The 19,455-nt window shown below is 44.9% G+C and overlaps 1 protein-coding gene across 24 annotated transcripts in view; it reads right to left on the minus strand.

Moving 5' to 3' along the window:
- The window catches only part of OTOF (otoferlin), a 516,469-nt gene that overhangs the window by 234,337 nt on the left and 262,677 nt on the right, over window positions 1-19,455 (minus strand). For 16 of the 24 annotated variants that reach the window (XM_063914989.1, XM_063914995.1, XM_063914990.1 and 13 more), the window contains one exon: window positions 16,943-16,984. The exons of 7 other annotated variants lie outside the window; for them this stretch is intronic. In XM_063914989.1, coding sequence (XP_063771059.1) covers window positions 16,943-16,984 — 42 coding nt within the window. Of the gene's footprint in view, window positions 1-10,094; window positions 10,226-16,942; window positions 16,985-19,455 lie in introns of those variants that run through there. One more of the 24 variants, XM_063915003.1, reaches the window with a different exon arrangement.

Genomic DNA, 19,455 nt, shown 5'->3' on the forward strand with positions numbered 1-19,455 from the left:
CTGTGTAATGTATGGCAGTCATTGTGATCCTCTGTGTAATGTATGGCAGTAACTTGGATCCTATGTGTACTGTATGGTAGTTACTGGGATCCTCTGTGTACTCTATGGTAGTCACTGTGATCCTCTGTGTACTGTATGGTAGGTACTGGTATCCTCTGTGTACTGTATCGCAGTCACTGTGATCCTCTGTGTACTGTATGGCAGTCACTGTGATCCTCTGTGTACTGTATGGTAGTAACTGGGATCCTCTGTGTACTGTATGGCAGTCACTGTGATCCTCTGTGTAATGGATACTCTGTGTACTGTATGGTAGTTACTGAGATCCTCTGTGTACTCTATGGTAGTAACTGTGATCCTCTGTGTACTGTATGGCAGTCACTGTGATCCTCTGTGTACTCTATGGCAGTCACTGTGATCCTCTGTGTACTGTATGGCAGTCACTGGGATCCTCTGTGTACTGTATGGCAGTCACTGGGATCCTCTGTGTACTGTATGGCAGTCAATGGGATCCTCTGTGTACTGTATGGCAGTAACTGGTATCCTCTGTGTACTGTATGGCAGTCTCTGGGATCCTCTGTGTAATGTATGGCAGTCACTGTGATCCTCTGTGTACTGTATGGCAGTCACTGTGATCCTCTGTGTACTGTATGGCAGTAACTGGGATCCTCTGTGTACTGTATGGCAGTTACTGTGATCCTCTGTGTACTGTATGGCAGTAACTGGGATCCTCTGTGTACTGTATGGCAGTCACTGGGATCCTCTGTGTACTGTATGGCAGTAACTGGGATCCTCTGTGTACTGTATGGCAGTCACTGTGCTCCTCTGTGTACTGTATGGCAGTCACTGTGATCCTCTGTGTACTGTATGGCAGTCACTGTAATCCTCTGTGTACTGTATGGCAGTCACTGTGATCCTCTGTGTAATGTACGGCAGTCACTGTGATCCTCTGTGTAATGTATGGCAGTCACTGTGATCCTCTGTGTACTGCATGGCAGTAACTGGGATCCTCTGTGTACTGTATGGCAGTCACTGTGATCCTCTGTGTAATGTATGGCAGTCATTGTGATCCTCTGTGTAATGTATGGCAGTCACTGTGATCCTCTGTGTACTGCATGGCAGTAACTGGGATCCTCTGTGTACTCTATGGTAGTCACTGTGATCCTCTGTGTACTGTATGGTAGGTACTGGTATCCTCTGTGTACTGTATGGCAGTCACTGTGATCCTCTGTGTAATGTATGGCAGTCACTGTGATCCTCTGTGTACTGTATGGCAGTCACTGTGATCCTCTGTGTACTGTATGGTAGTAACTGGGATCCTCTGTGTACTGTATGGCAGTCACTGTGATCCTCTGTGTAATGGATACTCTGTGTACTGTATGGTAGTTACTGAGATCCTCTGTGTACTCTATGGTAGTAACTGTGATCCTCTGTGTACTGTATGGCAGTCACTGTGATCCTCTGTGTACTGTATGGCAGTCACTGGGATCCTCTGTGTACTGTATGGCAGTCACTGGGATCCTCTGTGTACTGTATGGCAGTCACTGGGATCCTCTGTGTACTATATGGCAGTAACTGGTACCCTCTGTGTACTGTATGGCAGTCACTGGGATCTTCTGTGTACTGTATGGCAGTCACTGTGATTCTCTGTGTACTGTATGGCAGTCACTGTGATCCTCTGTGTACTGTATGGCAGTAACTGGGATCCTCTGTGTACTGTATGGCAGTTACTGTGATCCTCTGTGTACTGTATGGCAGTAACTGGGATCCTCTGTGTACTGTATGGCAGTCACTGGGATCCTCTGTGTACTGTATGGCAGTAACTGGGATCCTCTGTGTACTGTATGGCAGTCACTGTGCTCCTCTGTGTACTGTATGGCAGTCACTGTGATCCTCTGTGTACTGTATGGCAGTAACTGTGATCCTCTGTGTACTGTATGGCAGTAACTGGGATCCTCTGTGTACTGTATGGCAGTCACTGTGATCCTCTGTGTACTGTATGGCAGTAACTGGTATCCTCTGTGTACTGTATGGCAGTCACTGGGATCCTCTGTGCACTGTATGGCAGTAACTGGGATCCTCTGTATAATGTATGGCAGTCACTGTGATACTCTGTGTAATGTATGGCAGTCACTGGAATCCTCTGTGTAATGTATGGCAGTTACTGTGATCCTCTGTGTAATGTATGGCAGTCACTGGGATCCTCTGTGTACTGTATGGCAGTAACTGGGATCCTCTGTGTACTCTATGGCAGTCACTGTGATCCTCTGTGTACTGTATGGCAGTCACTGGGATCCTCTGTGTACTGTATGGCAGTCACTGTGATCCTCTGTGTAATGTATGGCAGTCACTGTGATCCTCTGTGTACTGCATGGCAGTAACTGGGATCCTCTGTGTACTGTATGGCAGTCACTGTGATCCTCTGTGTAATGTATGGCAGTCATTGTGATCCTCTGTGCAATGTATGGCAGTAACTTGGATCCTATGTGTACTGTATGGTAGTCACTGTGATCCTCTGTGTACTGTATGGTAGGTACTGGTATCCTCTGTGTACTGTATGGCAGTCACTGTGATCCTCTGTGTAATGTATGGCAGTCACTGTGATCCTCTGTGTACTGTATGGCAGTCACTGTGATCCTCTGTGTACTGTATGGTAGTAACTGGGATCCTCTGTGTACTCTATGGCAGTCACTGTGATCCTCTGTGTAATGGATACTCTGTGTACTGTATGGCAGTCACTGTGATCCTCTGTGTAATGTATGGCAGTCACTGTGATCCTCTGTGTACTCTATGGTAGTTGCTGAGATCCTCTGTGTACTCTATGGTAGTAACTGTGATCCTCTGTGTACTGTATGGCAGTCACTGTGATCCTCTGTGTACTCTATGGCAGTCACTGTGATCCTCTGTGTACTGTATGGCAGTCACTGGGATCCTCTGTGTACTGTATGGCAGTCACTGGGATCCTCTGTGTACTGTATGGCAGTCACTGGGATCCTCTGTGTACTGTATGGCAGTCACTGTGATCCTCTGTGTACTGTATGGCAGTAACTGGGATCCTCTGTGTACTGTATGGCAGTCACTGTGATCCTCTGTGTACTGTATGGCAGTCACTGTGATCCTCTGTGTACTGTATGGCAGTAACTGTGATCCTCTGTGTACTGTATGGCAGTAACTGGGATCCTCTGTGTACTGTATGGCAGTCACTGTGATCCTCTGTGTACTGTATGGCAGTAACTGGTATCCTCTGTGTACTGTATGGCAGTCACTGGGATCCTCTGTGCACTGTATGGCAGTAACTGGGATCCTCTGTATAATGTATGGCAGTCACTGTGATACTCTGTGTAATGTATGGCAGTCACTGGAATCCTCTGTGTAATGTATGGCAGTTACTGTGATCCTCTGTGTAATGTATGGCAGTCACTGGGATCCTCTGTGTACTGTATGGCAGTAACTGGGATCCTCTGTGTACTCTATGGCAGTCACTGTGATCCTCTGTGTACTGTATGGCAGTCACTGGGATCCTCTGTGTACTGTATGGCAGTCACTGTGATCCTCTGTGTAATGTATGGCAGTCACTGTGATCCTCTGTGTACTGCATGGCAGTAACTGGGATCCTCTGTGTACTGTATGGCAGTCACTGTGATCCTCTGTGTAATGTATGGCAGTCATTGTGATCCTCTGTGCAATGTATGGCAGTAACTTGGATCCTATGTGTACTGTATGGTAGTCACTGTGATCCTCTGTGTACTGTATGGTAGGTACTGGTATCCTCTGTGTACTGTATGGCAGTCACTGTGATCCTCTGTGTAATGTATGGCAGTCACTGTGATCCTCTGTGTACTGTATGGCAGTCACTGTGATCCTCTGTGTACTGTATGGTAGTAACTGGGATCCTCTGTGTACTCTATGGCAGTCACTGTGATCCTCTGTGTAATGGATACTCTGTGTACTGTATGGCAGTCACTGTGATCCTCTGTGTAATGTATGGCAGTCACTGTGATCCTCTGTGTACTCTATGGTAGTTACTGAGATCCTCTGTGTACTCTATGGTAGTAACTGTGATCCTCTGTGTACTGTATGGCAGTCACTGTGATCCTCTGTGTACTCTATGGCAGTCACTGTGATCCTCTGTGTACTGTATGGCAGTCACTGGGATCCTCTGTGTACTGTATGGCAGTCACTGGGATCCTCTGTGTACTGTATGGCAGTCACTGGGATCCTCTGTGTACTGTATGGCAGTCACTGGGATCCTCTGTGTACTGTATGGCAGTAACTGGGATCCTCTGTGTACTGTATGGCAGTCACTGTGATCCTCTGTGTACTGTATGGCAGTAAGTGGGATCCTCTGTGTACTGTATGGCAGTCACTGTGCTCCTCTGTGTACTGTATGGCAGTCACTGTGATCCTCTGTGTACTGTATGGCAGTAACTGTGATCCTCTGTGTACTGTATGGCAGTAACTGGGATCCTCTGTGTACTGTATGGCAGTCACTGTGATCCTCTGTGTACTGTATGGCAGTCACTGGTATCCTCTGTGTACTGTATGGCAGTCACTGTGATCCTCTGTGTACTGTATGGCAGTCACTGGTATCCTCTGTGTAATGTATGGCAGTCACTGGGATCCTCTGTGTACTGTATGGCAGTCACTGGTATCCTCTGTGTACTGTATGGCAGTCACTGTGATCCTCTGTGTACTGTATGGCAGTCACTGTGATCCTCTGTGTAATGTATGGCAGTCACTGTGATCCTCTGTGTACTGTACGGCAGTCACTGTGATCCTCTGTGTACTGTATGGCAGTCACTGTGATCCTCTGTGTACTGTATGGCAGTAACTGTGATCCTCTGTGTACTGTATGGCAGTCACTGGGATCCTCTGTGTACTGTATGGCAGTCACTGTGATCCTCTGTGTACTGTATGGCAGTCACCGTCATCCTCTGTGTAAGGTATGGCAGTCACTGTGATCCTCTGTGTACTGCATGGCAGCCACTGTGATCCTCTGTGTAATGTATGGCAGTAACTGGGATCCTCTGTGTACTGTATGGAGAACCCAGAAACGGACTGTGTATTGTATTATGATTAATGAGATGCAGTGTTTATAGTACGGCAGTCACTGGGATGCTTTGGTCTGATTCAGAGCCATATGCAATCCACACGTAATTGGATGTTCATGTACAGATGTGTCCTCATACATCTAGCCTTAGTACGCCATACAGCGGGAGATGCCCCATGTGAGGGAGCGGATTGGTTCCGTGCAACTTGCTAGTGTTGGATGTCATCTTTTGGTGAAAATGCATCTCAGACACAACACGATGTGACTGGAACGCACCAGGAGACTGTGCTGATTAATTACAATATGCAACACTTGTATATCTGTGTGCGACTGAGTCTATATGAAGCACAAAGGAACTTGGGAACTTGTCATGGAAAGAAGCAGAGGCCACAGCATTGTAACACTTCATATACAGGTTCAGACTCAGTCGCTCACAGATATACAAGTATCACATATCAAAGTAATCAGCACACACAGTCTCCTTGTGCGTCCTAGTCATATCGCGTTGCAACTAATACATGTTTTCAGCAACAACAAAAAAAGAGAGAAAAAAGGCACGTGACTCTAGCAAAGGATCATGGGACCTGGTTTGTTAATGGACGCTGTTTGGTGCCACTGCAGTAAAGATGTATGAAGAAACATCTCATAGTTGATTGATTTTCTACTGCACATGCGCAAACATTTCTGAACACCCCAACCACTCACACTTTAGACAGAGTGTCGCACAAAAGTGCTGCTGCGATTGGGACAGACAGCATCAGAAGTGTGGTGGAAAAGTGCCGGGCATTCCTGAGCAGTGACTGGTAATAGTGAATGCAGGAATGGTCCGTTCAGAGGGCGTGTTATGGGAGTGCCGGGGGCGTGTCAGCGCAAGCAGCTGCACATTTGCACAGCACAGGCATAAGAGCCCATGGTCACACTGTATATCTGCAGCTGCCACAGGGCTGATGAAAGTCTCTATGATGGGAACGATGGTGGCGTCTAAGGACGCACCAATCGATATCACAGCATGCACAGACATTACAAGTGGGTGTCTCTGAGAATGGACATGGAGAGCTGTCATGAATAATGGACATGAACTACTATTGTGGAGGCTGGGCCTGGAGTAATGTCTTGGTGAATAGCCATGGACTGCTGTTGTAGAGTATGCACATGGAAATGTCATAGAGAATGGGCACTGAGTGCTGTCATGGAGAATAGTCATAGAGCAGAATCACAATATATTCTGAAGAATGAACATGATGTACTGTCACTATATGTCATGGAGAATGCTCATGGAATACTGTCACGATATGTCATTGAGAATGAACATGAACTACTGTCATGATATATCATGGAGAATGCTCATGGAGCACTGTCACAATATGTCATGTAGAATAGACATAGAATTCTGCCACAATATGTCATGGAGAATGGCCATGGAGCACTGTCACAATATGTCATGGAGTATGGTCATGGAGTACTGTCACAATATGTCATGGAGAATGGCCATGGAGTACGGTCACAATATGTCATGGAGAATCGCCATGGAGTACGGTCACAATATGTCATGGAGTATGGTCATGGAGTACTGTCACAATATGTCATGGAGAATATTCATGGAGTACTGTCACAATATGTCATGGAGTACGGTCACAATATGTCATGGAGTATGGTCATGGAGTACTGTCACAATATGTCATGGAGAATGTTCATGGACTACTTTCACAATATGTCATGGAGAATGTTCATGGAGTACTGTCACAATATGTCATGGAGAATGTTCATGGAGTACTGTCACAATAGGTCATGGAGTATGGTCACAATATGTCATGGAGTATGGTCATGGAGTACTGTCACAATATGTCATGGAGAATGTTCATGGAGTACTGTCACAATATGTCATGGAGTATTGTCACAATATGTCATGGAGTATGGTCATGGAGTACTGTCACAATATGTCATGGAGAATGTTCATGGAGTACTGTCACAATAGGTCATAGTATGGTCACAATATGTCATGGAGAATGTTCATGGAGTACTGTCACAATATATCATGGAGTATGGTCACAATATGTCATGGAGTATGATCATGGAGTACTGTCACAATATGTCATGGAGAATGTTCATGGAGTACTGTCACAATATGTCATGGAGTATGGTCACAATATGTCATGGAGTATGGTCATGGAGTACTGTCACAATATGTCATGGAGTATGGTCATGGAGTACTGTCACAATATGTCATGGAGAATGGCCATGGGGTACTGTCACAATATGTCATGGAGAATGTTCATGAAGTACTGTCACAATATGTCATGAAGAATGTTCATGGAGTACTGTCACAATATGTCATGGGGAATGGCGATGGAGTACTGTCACAATATGTCATGGAGAAGGGTCATGAAGTACTGTCACAATATGCCATGTAGAATTGTCATGGAGTACTGCCACAATATGTCATGGGGAATGGCCATGGGGTACTGTCACAATATGTCATGGAGAAGGGTCATAAAGTACTGTCACAATATGTCATGAAGAATGTTCATGGAGTACTGTCACAATATGTCATGGGGAATGGCCATGGGGTACTGTCACAATATGTCATGGAGTAGGGCCATGGAGTACTGTCGCACTATGTTAAGGAGAAGGGCCATGGAGTACTGTCACACTATGTCATGGAGAATGGCCATGGAGTACTGTCACACTATGTCAAGGAGTAGGGCCATGGAGTGCTGTCACAATATGTCATGGAGAAGGGCCATGGAGTACTGTCCCACTATGTCATGGAGAATGGCCATGGAGTGCTGTCACAATATGTCATGGAGAATGGCCATGGAGTGCTGTGCATACTCCCAGTCTGGGGAACTGAAGCTGATAGCAGAAGTTCCCTTTCTGCCCCCTCTGCTCAGACCCCATTGCCACATAGGATGGCACAAAGCTCAGCACCCTTGTGCTGCATACTGCACCCCTCACATGACGTGCTTAGTGCGATCCCTACCATGGTTCCACCTAGTGGCAGAAAAAGGTTATTGCCATTTTAGAAACACGATGCAATGGGAAGTAATTTCTTAAACAGTGAATATTTGTCTCATGAACAAAGTTTTGGCAACTTAACACTAGTTTAATAATAAATCAATCAATCCAATAGATGTCACGTGAGACCACACTAATCACTGACAGAGTATAGCAAATTGAGCTCAGGTACTGTACTAGACACTTACATAACACAGATCGCTTATCTGATCACTTATATAATCACTAACACAGCATTATCCAGAGGAGACACTTTCTGCACCTATCACATTACTAGTCCTGAGAACAACATAAAGAGACAGAATGCCTATTCTCATACACAACATAACAGCTAAATGGGCCTAAGGATTCTACTAGTCACTAGTACGTCATAATGAGGCAAGATGGGTAAATAAGACAGGTCACTAACATAGCTTGCATAGTGTTACTGAGTCACCCTACTGGCTACTATCACAACACAACCATTCAACCTAAGTAACACTGCTAGTTACTAACAACATAACTAAGTCACTATACAGATTTCTATCACAACATAACTTTATATCCTACGTCACTCTACCAGTTACTATCACAGCATAACGATATACCCCAAGTCACTGATGGTTCCTATCACAACATACAGTAACTATACATCCTAAGTCACCCTAGTGGTTACTATCACAACATAACTGTCTATCCTAAGTCACTCTACTGGTTACTGTCACAGCATAATGATATACCCCAAATCACTGCTGGTTACTATCACAACATAACTATATATCTTGTCACCCTGCTGGTTACTATCACAACATAACTATATATCCTCCTAAGTCACTCTACCGGTTACTATCACAATATAACTATATATCCTAAGTCACTCTACCGGTTACTATCACAGCATAACTATATATCCTAAGTCACTCTACCGGTTACTATCACAATATAACTATATATCCTAAGTCACTCTACTGGTTACTATCACAACATAACTATATATCCTAAGTCACTCTACCGGTTACTATTACAATATAACTATATATCCTAAGACACTCTACCGGTTACTATCACAATATAACTACTATATATCCTAAGTCACTCTACCGGTTACTATCACAATATAACTATATATCATAAGTCACTCTACCGGTTTACTATCACAATATAACTATATATCCTAAGTCACTCTACCGGTTACTATCACAATATAACGATATATCCTAAGTCACTCTACTGGTTACTCTCACAGCATAACTATATATCCTAAGTCACTCTACTGGTTACTCTCACAGGATAACTATATATCCTAAGTCACTCTACCGGTTACTATAACAACATAACTATATATCCTAAGTCACTCTACCTGTTACTGTCACAACATAACCTTATATCCCAAGTCACTCTACTATCACAACATTTCTATATACCCCAAGTCACTGCTGGTTACTATCACAACATACCTATATATCCTACAGTAAATCACTCTCCTGGTTACTATCACAACATATTAACTATAGATCCTAAGTCACCCTACTGGTTGCTATCACAACATTACTATATACTGTATCCTAAGTCACTATTTTGGTTACTAAAGAAACAAAACTACATACTACATATACTAAGTCACTCTACTGGTTACTATCGCAACATACAGTATCTATATATCTTAAGCAACTCTTCTGATTACTATCACAATATAAATATATGTTGTATCCTAAGTCACATTCCTGGTTATTAATGGAACAAAACTATATATCCTAAGTCACTTTCCCGATTACCTCCACAACATAACTAGACAGGATCAGCCTAAGAGTAACACAACACAGCTAGATAAGATAAGGCAACACTATCAGATACCTACACATGAACTGACATGGCATTGTGTATATATTAAGAGAGGAGATTTATTGATGACATACATAGTTAGACAATACTGTCATTAGGTGAGTTTACTGTATATTATATCAGACAACATATGTACTAATTGAAGGTAAATCTCCCCCACCCGCCCCCTTTACACCGTTGTTCTATAACCGGCTGTTGATGTCCAACTTACCAAGAGTTGATCTTCCTTCACCAACTAAGCCGTTTATCTGGCACCAAATGACACTTTTGTAATAAAAGAGCCTGTGCACGGGAATGTGCCGCAGACTCTATCCCATTGCCCTGTTTCTCGGCCTGCTTCCTTTGGGTAGGACAAGCACAAAAATAAATAAAAAATAAAAAATAAAGCAGAAAGAGCCCAGGGAAGCGGCGAGGGGCTGGTCTGAGAGGTGAGCGATATGGGAACAGCTGTCAACTGATAGCAGCCATGAATATTGGATGAGGCCCCGAGAACCTGAGCCCGTGGCTAGGCACCGCTCTGTAACTGGAAGACGCGACACAGAAAAAGAGACGTGACAGGCGCCGCCATCTTGTTCTGTGTCAGGAGGTCTTAAATCCAGCTACACGAATCATTATTACCTTTCTCAATCACTTTAGTGGCTACAGTAAGACAAGTGTTGGCTGTGCAGCCAGTGGTAGTGCGTTGCTATAGACCTCTGCATTCCTTCTCTGTATACTGTACACAGGCCGGTGGCTTTTTGTATCCGGTTACTCCCAAGGCATGAAATATTCACAGGCAGACAAGAAAGAAATCCGGCTTTGGGTTTCTCCTGTACAATACGTCTTTTATTCTCCAGATGCTGCGCAGAACTGTATCTCCTTTTGGCAAAGTAAGGTGTGTTCATTATCGGGGTAACGTGGAGAACTACAGAACCCAGGAGTCCTGACACATCACAGCAGATCAGCTATTGCTGCTTCTCCTCTATTAATACTTCATTACTGACAGTATGCAGGGCTGCATAAAAATTGTGGGGCCCGGGACTGACAAAATAGACAGGCCCCCTCCCCCCCCCAAAAAAAAATAAATAAAAAGATTCTGCCACGCTGTTCCACCGCTATATGATGTCTCACATCATGACTTTACCTATAGGTGGAGCATTGCAGGAACAATTCACAGAGCTGATGCGCAGGGAAGACTGCTGTTGCGCTGCATGTGTAGCTCTCCATGTACTGGCTGGATCAGGGGTGGGCCCCCCTCTCTATAATGGCCCAGGACGCTAGTCCCCACAGTTCCCCCCTGATGGCTGCCCTGACAGTATGTACTAAGCACCACATTTCCAGAATAGATGTACAGTAGCTGTACATAACACATCTCCTTTGTGATATTAACAAAGCCGCAACTACTGGTTGGCCAGGGTGGCACTCACATGGAGCACTGTCGAGGGGTGCCAATGGCTCAGCCACCCACACATTTTAACCTCTGGGGCACCTGCTCCCATCTGACTCTGGAGAAGGCCTTGCCTTTTGTTCTGAGCTCCTGGCTCTGGGCTTCAGCACCGATCTTCCATGATGTTGTGGCCCAGAAGTGTAGCGCACACAAAGTCAAGATGTCGCGATGCAACGGAGTAGAAGTTTTCGTTAGTCAAGTCCTGCCACATAGATACTGTAGTGATTATTAATACTGTACATTGAGTCATGCTCCAGTAGGTGGCTTTGGTCATGTCTTTTGTTGTCCCCTTACATTTTACACTGGCCGGACACACGGCGATATCGCAGTATTTGTAGCCGGAAAACGACTGCTATCGTGATCTATGTCATCATTATCAGACCTGTTTGTAAATAGGATATTGAGATTTAATCAGTCGGTCATCTTCCACCACACAAACTGGCCCTTATGATGTCAGACCTTACCTGAGCTGTGGGTGTCCACACTGGACAGCCACCTTATCTCCCAGCACTTGCACCTCCGCCAGGATCAGCGTGTGTGTAGACGGCTTTAGTGGCCTTAAAAGATATCGGTGACCACCGACCCGTCCTATTCTTACAGATGACGGCGCTATCATGGTCACAAGGGCCTATATATTGTCCGAAACATGCACCATAGTGGAACTTCATGCACAGTGAGTTTTATGATCATACGGAACTATTTTTAAAAATCAATGCGTATAATAAATGGTGCTGCAGCCAATCAGCTCCCAACTGTCATGAGTTTGAAATATGACAGTTGGTGCTCCAGCCAATATTCCGCAGCATTTTACCCTTTGAATCTCAGTTTATTAGACCTGTAATCTGAATTTTGTTGTATCCTTACCCTTTACCTGTTTTATAGACATTCCCCTTAAGTCGCCATCTTGGTGTGATAAACTTTGTTTAAACAAACAAACAAACAAACAAACAAACAAACAAAGATTGTGGTGGAAGAGGATGATGGGAAGATGATGAGAGGATGATGGGAAGATGATGAGAGGATGATGGGAGGATGATGAGAGGATGATGGGAAGATGATGAGAGGATGATGGGAAGATGATGCACCTGAGCAGATAAGAGCATGCTAAGAACATGAGACCGTTGCGATAACTGTAACACTGTGACTACACACATGTATTGTCTACTGACATAAATCCACCTTAAGAATGGCGATATCACACCTGTCAGCATTCCTGATTGGATACATCGGGACAGCATAAGCCACGCCCAATCCTTCCAACGCCACATGGGATGCTCTGAAGCCACACCCACTTTGGGGGTGTCCCTTTTATCGACGGGATGTGCCTAAAGATGAAATGTGGTAAATCCTCTGAAAACCTGTTTCTTGAGGTTAGGGCATCAATAGATGGCGTTGGCTGTAGGAGCTTATGCAGAAGTCCCTGGTGGGGATACGGTCGTTAGGTCGACACAGCTTAGGTCGACAGTCATTAGGTCGACCACTGAATGTCGACATGCATTAGGTCGACAGGTCAAAAGGTCGACATGAGTTTTTCACTCATTTTTTTTTTCATTTTTCGTTTTTTTTTTTCATTCTTAGCGATCCACGTGGACTACGATTAGAATGGTAACCTTGCCCAAAGCATGGCGAGCGCACTAATTAGGGTTCCTGGTCACTTTACGAAGAAGACAATGACAAAAACAGTCAACAAAACCCATGTCGACCTTTTGACCTGTCGACCTAATGCCCATGTTGACCTGTTGTCCCTGTCGACTTAATGCATGGCGACCTTCCATGGTCGACTAATGACTGTCGACCTAAGTTATTGTGTCTATCCAACGACCTGTACCCCCCACGGAGAATGATAGAGTTGCACTGCGTAGGAGAGGGGGTGGGGGGGTTAGAGTCAGGCTGCGGGAAGGAGGGCTTAGGGTTACAGTACTTACCTAACAGGTGTAGGGATCCTGCGCATTGGGAATGCCGCTAACGGTATTCTGAGCGCCGGGATCCCAATGCAATCGCGTCCCAGTAGCAAGGTAATCTTACATACGGCGAGCGGAAATGCCGGTATGCTGTGGGGAGATGACTGCAATCTATTTGTGATTATTGATACATCTCCCAAGTTATGATGACTTATTAGTGCTGTCAGGAACATCATGTCAGGTCTTCATATATAAAATGTCATTTTAGTTTACCTTCATGAAAAGTGTATATTGGAACAAAATAGTACAGTATCTACACATACAAAGTGGCCGACTTTCCCATATGTACCATGCTCAGAAATGCAAAACTTTCCGGAGCTTGGACCCATTAGACAACGCCATCTGCAGATGGCATTACTTAATAGAAGCCTATGGGCTTCATAACGCAGAGTTCCCAGAGAGGCATAGGCGTGCGCAGACACTGACAGGCGGGTGCCGCTCCGGACTTCCCCCCCTCCACGGCATTATAGTGTTCTCTCACCTCCCCTGTCCTGGATATAGACTGCTCACTTGGGCGGCCCACGTGAGCAGTCCATGGGCCGCCCAGGTGAGCAGTCTATATCCAGGACAGGGGAGGTGAGAGAACACTATAATGCCGTGGAGGGGGGGGAAGTCCGGAGCGGCACCCGCCTGTCAGTGTCTGCGCACGCCTATGCAGAGAGGAATCCAACTGAATCCCTCCCTGTTTCCCGTGCGCTGCGTACGTCATCTGGCGTATGCAGTCATTGCAAAGGATGGCTCTTATCAGGTGGGCTGTCCTTCGCAAATCTAGGTATATACAGAGCCGGCCTTAGCTATAGGCAGGCTAGGCATTTGCCTAGGGCATCCAAGCATGTCTAGGGGCATCCAAGCATGTCCCTGCAGTATCTCATGCTGGGAGGGACAGTCCGCAAACTAACTTACTTTCCAAATGTATTCAATCAGTACTTGTATACACTGCTGTTTACATTTGTAAAAAAAAATGCACACTGTGCCTTAAACTTCCTCTGACATGCTTGAATACCCCTGACTTGTGAGACCTCAGACAGACAGCAGAAGCCAAGTAACTGCAATTCCTGGACCTGTGACATTTTCACTGACTATATAAGGTTATTACTGGATGGCTTTTTATGATAACACATATGTATTTTGGAAGACTGCTTCACAGATACCTGACATCACCTATACTGCTTGTGCACATAGGGGAGGGGGACCCTGTTATCCTGTGTCCCTTATCCCTGTGCAATTCCCAGGTGTCTGCAGGGACATAACATGGGCAATGTTCTCCCCACACTTTATTTCCTAGTCAGTCCATGCCGTAAAATTCCCCTGCCACCCAGTACTGTAACGTGGTCAGTAAGTTGCGTTGTGATTTTCTTAGTGAAACATCAGTGCAGCATGACTTTCGGACACATCAGACTGGAGGGCAGAGCATATCACTCCCACAGTATAAAGTAAAGGGCATGCAGTAACAGACACCAGCAAACACACTGAATAGTGAAGAGAATGGACAGTTTCTACATGTTTGATACTGATCTTTTTGTATAACCAGCAAGTGTGGCAGTATCTGTGGCAGTATATGTGTATTATGGGCATTACTAATGTGGGGCATATGTGTAAGGTGCATTACTGTGTGGCATTATGTGTATTATGGGCATTACTAATGTGGGGCATATGTGTAAGGTTCATTACTGTGTGGCATTATGTGTATTATGGGCATTACTAATGTGGGGCATATGTGTAAGGTTCCTTTACTGTGTGGAATTATATGTATTATGGTCATTACTGTGTGGCATTGTGCAGAGTTGAACTGGCCCACAGGGTAACCCCCCGGTGGGCCCCACTACCTGAGCGTTGCAGGTACAGATGCAGAACTAGCGGCGGAGCTAGGGGGCACCAGACAAAATTTTGCCTAGGGCATCAAATTGGCTAGGGCCGGCTCTGGGTATATAACAGCGTTATTAACACCGGTATGTACCAAATAGGTTGCGGGATGTATTGCATCCAAATGCTAAGCGTAGTACATCGCGACCTATGTATCAAAGTCTGTGCGTCCTGTGATGACTTTGGTTTATTTACAGCAGAGAAGCATTTACCGCCCTAAAAGTACTTTGGTAAATATTGTGAAAAAATACGACAGAACATGTTTTATAATAATATAATATGCTGTAATATCACTTGTTTGACTAAAAGTTACAGTTGATTAATCCTAATCTGTGCAAAGTTGTCTGATTCGCGGAATACATTATTCATCTCAACCTTAATTGTCATTGCTCGGCAATATATAGATGCGTTGGCAAATGTGAGCTCCTATTCTCTTAATATACCGCACTAAGAAGAAAAAAAATACCACTCTCAAACACAAACGCCACTCAAAAACACCAGATAATCAGAGTTAATCCTAAACACAGGAATAGGAAAGAAACTCATGTAAGACGTAGTGGTTACAGAGCTATAAACGCCTTCTGGCTGTACAGGGATATTTTCTGATGGAATAGAAATGATATAATTGGAGCGACAGATCAGTTATTGATAAATAAACCATTACATCTTAGGTAAGACACACTGCTTCCCCACTTCAGTCCTCAGGGACAGGGCTATACAGTAGGTAGGGGTGTGCGAGTGGGTGGAACCGCAAACGCAGGGGGGGTTTCCGGTTGCTCAGAAACCCCCCTTCTCTTAGCAAGTGCCTCAAATTATGACAATAGCAATGGTATATAATACAAGAGCTGCAGCCACATTATGCAGTTTAAGGGACAGAGCAGAGCTGCTGCACAGGCCCAGCGGTAGCAGCTTTTTCTACCAAGTTTGCTGTGTGTGTGGATCTGAGTCATGCCCCAGTGGCACATACATTCGGCTTGCATGGTCCCTGGAATGGCGCCCTACAGCCCGGAGAGTCGCCTGAGAACCGCTCGGCTGCCAGGATGCGTCTGGCACTAATCTTATTCTTGGTCCTGGTGACCATGACCCTTTGTCATGATGTCATATGTGTGAGGGCAGGGAAGGCCCTGCTATGGCCCTAATCAGGGGATCCTAACATGTTTTCCAGATCTCCTCGGGGAATGATAAATAACAACTGTGAATCTTATAAATACATATCAGTGAGTAATGATTATACCTGTGCTCAGACAGGGAGGATTGGAGACGTGTGCTGGCAGAGTGCCCTGAGGACTGACAGTGGGAAACACTGGGTTACAGAAATGTAAAGAACAACTGTCATCAGTTTAATAACAGCAGGGCCATCTTAACATATAGGCCCACTGGGCAGTTGCCCAGGGCACCACAATTATAGGGGCCTTCGAGCAGGGGTGGGTGGTGGTCACACAATCAGAGCGGCCAGGTGGCATTCTCTACCAGCCTCCCAGCCTGCAGCCAGACAGTGAATGCCTGTCAGCTTGCTGACTGGTGGATGGCTGGAGCTATCCACCAATCACAGTGCTGACAGCCAGTCACTGTACAGAAGCATGCAGGTAGATGGTGTAGGACCGCACAAGGGTTCCGTGAATGGATGAGTAGGGGCCCCAGTGCATTGCTTTGCCCAGGGCCTACAATGCTGTTCAGACGGCCCTGAATAACACAAAGACAAAAATACACCACAGCAACCCGCTTCACCCGTGTACACACACACACACACACACACACACACACACACACACACACACACACACACACACACACACACACACAACCTACTTCTCCTTCCCATCCTTGGATTTATTCTTCTCCTTATTCTTACTATTGATGGGAAGCAAATAGAATGTAGAGAAAATACACAAAACATGAAAATAACAACATTACCAGGTAACAATACAACTGAACAACACATTTCAGTTTTACATTGCTATAAACTCACAAAAATGTTACATTCTATTGAGATACTGTATAAAAATTATAATCAATATAATAATAATAATTATTATTATTATTATTATTATTATTATATGCTGCTTTTTCTCTGTATCTGGGAACATACAGCAAATATTATTATTAGAAGTGAGAATTTTGGAGGAAGGCAATTTACCCCGTGCACACAGGACTTCCTGCCCTCAGGCCTATTGCGTAACGCTGCACAAAGCCACCTGGAGACTAAATTGTTATTATTTTAAAGTCCATGATTTTACAACAGAACAGAAGGCAAAAAAATTGGCTAACCCCTTTGTAATCAGCCCTGCCCCCATGTGACGCCCCCTCTTCCCCATGTGACGCACTCTCAGGGTGCCGCCCATAGCGCCTGGTAGAGCTTTGGACAGCACGCAGTGCACACTTTCCCATACACACAGCGATGCGTCATTCAGATAACTTCCTCTGTACATGACACCCACGGAATTCCCCAAAATACCATTAGAAATATTGACTAAATATTTGACTACAGAATTTTTTTTTCTTATATAAATATGTTTTATGACATTTTTACCTAAGTCTGCGCAAAACCTAGAACTACAGTAGATGAACAAATACTGGTTTGAGTTAATATTTAATGCAGAAAATGGCGTGGAATCTAATTCTAGGATGTGGTATGATCGATGTAATATCACACAGGGATTGCTCCTGTGGGAATATTGCGGCTTTAATAATAAGAGGGGAGCACCTAACAGTTCATAGTAATTGGCTGCATTCAGCTGACTATAGTGAATCACTGGAACACCTAATACGCTGATGAAGTGGGGGAAGGACGTGAGGTGTCTGATCTCCCTTAAGGGGAAAGTGAATGATAAATAAGCAACACTGCTTTATATAAGAGAACTACTGTAGACTCTGACAAATCTTGTATACAAAGAAAGGAGTTATGCAAAATGTACAGTTCAGTGACAATATTACTTATACCATTCTAATACACTGTACAAATCTTCAACGTTATGCCGAACACTGGGGGTCATTCTGAGTTGATCGCTCGCTAGCAGTTTTTAGCAGTCGTGCAAACGCACAGTCTCCGCCCACGGGGGGAGTGTATTTTCGCTTTGCAGGTGTGCGAACACCTGTGCAGCAGAGCGCCTGCAAAATCTTTTTGTGCAAAACAGGACTAGCCCTGTAGTTACTTATCCTGTGCGATATTTGCTGCGACGAGTGACACGGTAATGACGTCAGATACCCGCCCAGCAAACACCCGGCCACGCCTGCGTTTTTCCAAACACTCCCAGAAAATGGTCAGTTGACACCCATAAACGCCCTCTTCCTGTCAATCTCCTTGCGATCGGCTGTGTGACTGAAAGCGTCGCTAGAACCTGTGCAAAACCACAATGCTCTTTGTATCCGTACTCCGCGCGTGCGCATTGCGGTACATACGCATGCGCAGTTTTGCCGTTTTATTTACTGATCGCTGCGATGCAAAAAACGGCAGCGAGCGATCAACTCGGAATGACCCCCAATATACAGTTTGCTGTTTCATGAAGGTAACATAGTAACAGCATCTTATATGTCTATATATACGGGGCTAATCCAGAAAATAAAGACCGTTTGTCTGTATATTAAAAAGAAGACAATTTTTGGTTCATTCTGAAAAGGTGAAAACCGCTTGGACTATGGGGTGAATGATCGGAAATATCCGACACAAAAGCTGTGACAACACCGTGAAAATGGGCACTGCACGTTTTTCACGGTAAATCGACATCGCTGCTGACGTCGGCGCGGGATTGGTGGAGGGGTAAGTATTAAAAAAATGGGTTCAGCGTGTGCGGTGGAGGCCCTTTCTGGACTCAGGGGCCCGCGTGAACCGCATACACTGCAGACATTATAGGTACACCGGCTACACGGTCAAGATGGCATCTGTGGCACTGACAGGGTTAAAAACTTGTGCTACAGCACCATTTTCACATGGACGACCATATTACATGCACTGTAAATGACTACATGTATGTTTAATAAGGTGCTTTAACATGTTATATTCAATGCGCTGTGAGCAGTTGGAGAATTATGGGAACGCATGGGTGAAAGCGTGAATGACCCACTTATAAGGAACGTATAAGGTATTTTGCTTTAAAAGGCTTTGGCATTTGGTTGTGACGGGGAGTCAACATGCTGGCGCGGCATGCGCAGCACATAATCAGGGTAATTTATTTTGAAATACCCCGAGAATACTGCAGAGTGGCATTGCAGGGGCAGAGCAGGGACAGCCATGCGATGTAATCAATTATCGCAGTGCGGATTGGGTCGAATTTATCACTTCCCAACCGCATCCTCAAATGTGGATGGTGATAATCTGGTACCTT

This window comes from Pseudophryne corroboree, chromosome 4 (genome assembly GCF_028390025.1).
Source record: "Pseudophryne corroboree isolate aPseCor3 chromosome 4, aPseCor3.hap2, whole genome shotgun sequence".
Lineage (NCBI taxonomy): Eukaryota > Metazoa > Chordata > Amphibia > Anura > Myobatrachidae > Pseudophryne > Pseudophryne corroboree.